This window comes from Pygoscelis adeliae, unplaced genomic scaffold, assembly GCF_000699105.1.
Source record: "Pygoscelis adeliae isolate BGI_AS28 unplaced genomic scaffold, ASM69910v1 Scaffold41, whole genome shotgun sequence".
Lineage (NCBI taxonomy): Eukaryota > Metazoa > Chordata > Aves > Sphenisciformes > Spheniscidae > Pygoscelis > Pygoscelis adeliae.
The window spans coordinates 3,449,987-3,454,482 of NW_008824373.1; the positions used below are offsets into that span (position 1 = coordinate 3,449,987).

Sequence of the window (4,496 nt, forward strand, 5' to 3'; positions counted from 1 at the left end):
GGCTGAGGGAACTGGGGTTGTTTAGCCTGGAGAAAAGGAGGCTGAGGGGAGACCTCATTGCTCTCTACAACTACCTGAAAGGAGGCTGTAGCGAGGTGGGTGTTGGTCTCTTCTCCCAAGTAACTGGCGAAAGGACGAGAGGAAATGGCCTCAAGTTGCGCCAGGGGAGGTTTAGATTGGACGTGAGGAAAAATTTCTTTACTGAAAGAGTGGTTAAACTTTGGAAGAGGCTGCCCAGCGAAGTGGTTGAGTCACCATCCCTGGAGGTATTTAAAAGACGGGTAGATGAGGCGCTTAGGGACATGGTTTAGTAGGCATGGTGTTGTTGGGTTGATGGTTGGACTCTATGATCTTGGAGGTCTCTTTCAATCTTAATGATTCTATGATTTTTCAAGTGGTCTCAAGTATAGTCTCCACAGAGATAGCGTGGTACTAAACTGAATACATGAAAAGCGCAACTGTGTAAGACAGACTTTTGAAAGAAAATGCTGCATAAATTGAGGAAGGAGCTCTCTGCCTCATTTCTTATACAGTCAAAGCAGCAACTACTGAAGGAGTCAAAAACAGGATACTTGGATCCAACCCAGATCAAATGTTCTTATGAAAAAAAACCCTGAAAACTAGGAAGTACCCACAAGGATCCAAAACCCCAGGTTGTAACCTGCATATTAAGGGGCAGACACACATAAAAATTATCTCCCTCAGCTCTTCCTTCCTTGGATAAAATCATGTCAGCTATCCAAGATTACCTTGAGCAATGCATTTAGGTGGGTTGTGGGGGGTTTTTGTTTGTTTTGAAATCAAAGCTGTATTTCTGCATGAATTTTTCAAGTATTTCAACCATGTAGAAAGGAAGGAAGTCTAAAGCAGGAGGACTTTGAAAGAGGGCTGTTGAGGCTGAAGGTTAGAGAGAGAGTGTCAGAAAGGAGCCACACAGGAAAAAAAAAAAAAAAAGACTCTCCACTGAATTGACAAAAGACAGAATACAGTGGGCTGATAAAACAAAAGCACAAACTGGGCATGAGAAGCATAACAAAGATATCATCAGTTAAGTAAGTCATTTTAATTTCAATTTGCATTTGTACCTCAAAGATTGATCCTTATGGTTGTTAATCATTAAATCATTTGATTTCCAAATAAATATTCTGACAGTTAAACTGGTACTTCCATTTATTAATCGAAGATATATTGTCTTAATATGCCCACTTAAATTGTTACATAGCTCTTACTCACACATCTTCAATCACATAAAAAAAAATCACATGTAAGAATTCTTTTTACCATGCAATTAATGTTTTTAACTTGCAGTTCTGCTGTATATTATTTATTGCAATAGTTAAAATATTAAATAACAATCTTTAATATTTACAGACATTAAAAAAACCTAAGTTTCTGTAACCATGCATTTAAACATAGGTATTATCTGTACTTTATAAATTCAACTATTTACAGCCACCTTGTCCTCAAGAATCATTATAACTTGTACTTAACATATATGATTTCTACAATGGAAGAAGGAGTTTTCCTACTTTCAGTTGTCAACTGGTTTATAAATGAAAGTGTTCCATTTTATGACTGAACAAATGAACTGAAAGACAGAATATCTTTGCAGAGGGACTTGTCACACCAAAAGACAGCTTAGTGACCAAACTCTCATAGCCAAGAGTTAGCTGAAATCCATTATTCCTACCAGTTCGGTAGGTTTTAAAACATGTACAGCTTGAATAACTTGAAAACCACAATAAAATATCTTATGCCTTATATTCATCTCTATTACAATTACAGAGCAGTTTATATTACAGAAAAAAAAATATTTAATTCAGGAGATCAACTACATCACTGTCTCACTGCCCAGTGATTTTATGTTAATAAACAGATCAGACTAAATGCTGAAGGGGATACAGTGTTTCTTTTAACTACGTTATCCTCGATCTCCTTCATTATCAGATTTTTTAATTTTTTTTTTTTAAAATCACAGTGAAGTCAAAGCTTGCATCAAACAAGCAAAGCTAGATAATACTGGTTTTAATATACGTCCTGTCATCTATACCATCATGTTTCAATAAGCCAGACCCTATTAATGATGTTTCACATCATGCCCTTGGTCATATCCTAAAGGGATGGAAAAATCCACTACAAATCAAAGGAATGATGGAATATATCACATACATTTGTGGAATCATACAAAAGCTCCTCTCCCATCCACTCTCTGTATGTGCTGTACATCCTGAGGATTATCAGCAGCAAAGAGGATTATCGGTGATCTGTGTATTTGCATTGACCAGATTAAACATCTACATTGAATTAGTCAAACACTGAGTAACTGTATCTGAAGAGATTGCTGAAGCTATCCTAATCCGAACAATTGAAGGAAGTGCTGCATCCAGCGTATACAGTATTTGATTTTTAACCTCTGCTTTTCTTTATGCACAAAAAAAGGACTTAAAATCTTCAAAAGACAACTTTAACTATATGGGTAGCACAATCTCATTCAAGGAAATCTTACATAGTTTATTCATATACTCTGAAGCTAGAGCCTTCTAAATTAATCACAACACTGTTGTAATAAATACACTTATCAATTTTTATCTGGTGATGGCTAAGATATGCACCACGCTGCTTAGAAAGCTATTGTTAAGTCCCATAATATTAAAAATCTGTGACACAAAATTTACTTCTTCCTGTAACTCCATCTGTGTCTTATCCATCACTTAACTGGAGTGTTAGATAGACAGCATAATCTTTTTGGATGCAGTGCATAGCCCACAGTTTTTTATGATCTTACTATCAAAAACTTGAAAAGTTTGTTACATCCTTAATGTGGGTATAATTACAGAAGTGGATTAATTATAAAATACACTAATATTATCATACCTAAGTAATCCAAAGAGAAGTCCACAGGATTCAACTAAGGCCATTTCAGTAACCCACTGAAAGCCAAACATTTCCACTACATCATCTTCATAGTCATTTGGAGAAGGATCTAGTGTCAGCAAAACCCTGTAAAATAGAGGCAACAATATTCATACATTCCCCAGTAATAAACCTATAGAATACAATATCTACAGCTGGCTTACGTATCACTGATATTTTATCAATATATCAGCAACATGTATACTATAGATAGGAAAGTGTAGCAGTGCTCCCAAAAGACAGACTATTATACCTTTTATAGCAATATAATATATAGTACATAAAATATGACAACTCCTAGCTCCAAGAGCATAAAATCAGGATATAGTTACAGGGCACAGTATATTTTAGAAACAAATAAAAATTAACAAGCTACCACCTTGAAGCATCTTCATCCTTACAAAGGGGCTGAGACATAACATATAGACTGTCCTTAACAGAAGAGGCTGCTATGTTAGATAACGTGCTCCACTGTAAGTGTATGTTTGGGATCTGTCTCAATGTACACTATATGCCTAATAACTAATGCTAGACATACAGTTGCTCCTTTATATGCATTTAATAATATTTATATAGAACACATTGATAAAAGCACACTTTTATGTAGATGAACTGATGAGGGTCACAAAATGTGACTTCATTATTATAACTTAAACTAACACTAGGCCATGACTAGCCTTTGCTCTGGCTAAAGAAAAAAAAATAAAATCAGAATTACCATTTCACTCAAAGTGGAGAAAATCAGATATCTGTATAGATTGTTAAAACATTACTAATTGTGCAAATATAAAAATATTTCACTAATGTGCTTTCAAAAAAAAAAAAATCACAGCAAGGTGTATAATAACAACAACAAAGACATCAGAACAAACTATTTCAGAATTTTCCCACTGACTTTCATAAAACAATTCAGCGTAGATGAAGCTGAATTCACTAAGATGCAGGAAATATTTCTGTTTTTTGAAATAAAAAAAAATGTACTGGGCAAGCACTTGGTTTTCATTATATTACACACCAAATTTATATTATTTTGAAACTATGCACTATTACCAATTCAGTTCTCAGAGGCAAAAAGGGCATCTGCTGAGTAATTGGCTCAATCTCCCACACCTGTAGTTCACTTTGTAACTGCCTAAGCATTGGTCTGTTTTGAAGCCTTTAGCAATTAAATCCAGTTACTCCTGTTCTAGATAATGAAGACAGAGGAGTCTCTCACATGCAGGCTTTTCCAAGAATTTACAATCCAAGTAGACAAGGTGAATAAATGACAGGACAACAGTATTATCATGACTGTAGTGATTTGGGAAACCTGTCTACATACAAGCTCCTGAGTGAATTTTCACATGAAAGTGTTTCAGTCATGAAATGCTGCTTTGTCAGTGTGGAATCCACTACAGATACGTTCATGCAGACACAGGCTCTCTCAATCCTCTACTTGACATCAATTTGAATGAATGTGCTTTGATCCAATAAAAAAAAAAAAAAGATAAATAAGGTAAGGAATGGGGGAGGTGCAGCAGAACCTCCTTTAAGGCTTTATAACAGAAAAGGCTGTGGAAATGGAGATTAAAAAAACCCAAAGT

At 35.2% G+C, this 4,496-nt stretch overlaps 1 protein-coding gene across 1 annotated transcript in view; it reads right to left on the reverse strand.

Moving 5' to 3' along the window:
• The window catches only part of MMS22L (MMS22-like, DNA repair protein), a 131,946-nt gene that overhangs the window by 101,829 nt on the left and 25,621 nt on the right, over nucleotides 1-4,496 (reverse strand). Inside the window, exon 3 of the mRNA XM_009320166.1 lies at nucleotides 2,875-3,000. Coding sequence (XP_009318441.1) covers nucleotides 2,875-3,000 — 126 coding nt within the window. The remainder of the gene's footprint in view (nucleotides 1-2,874; nucleotides 3,001-4,496) is intronic.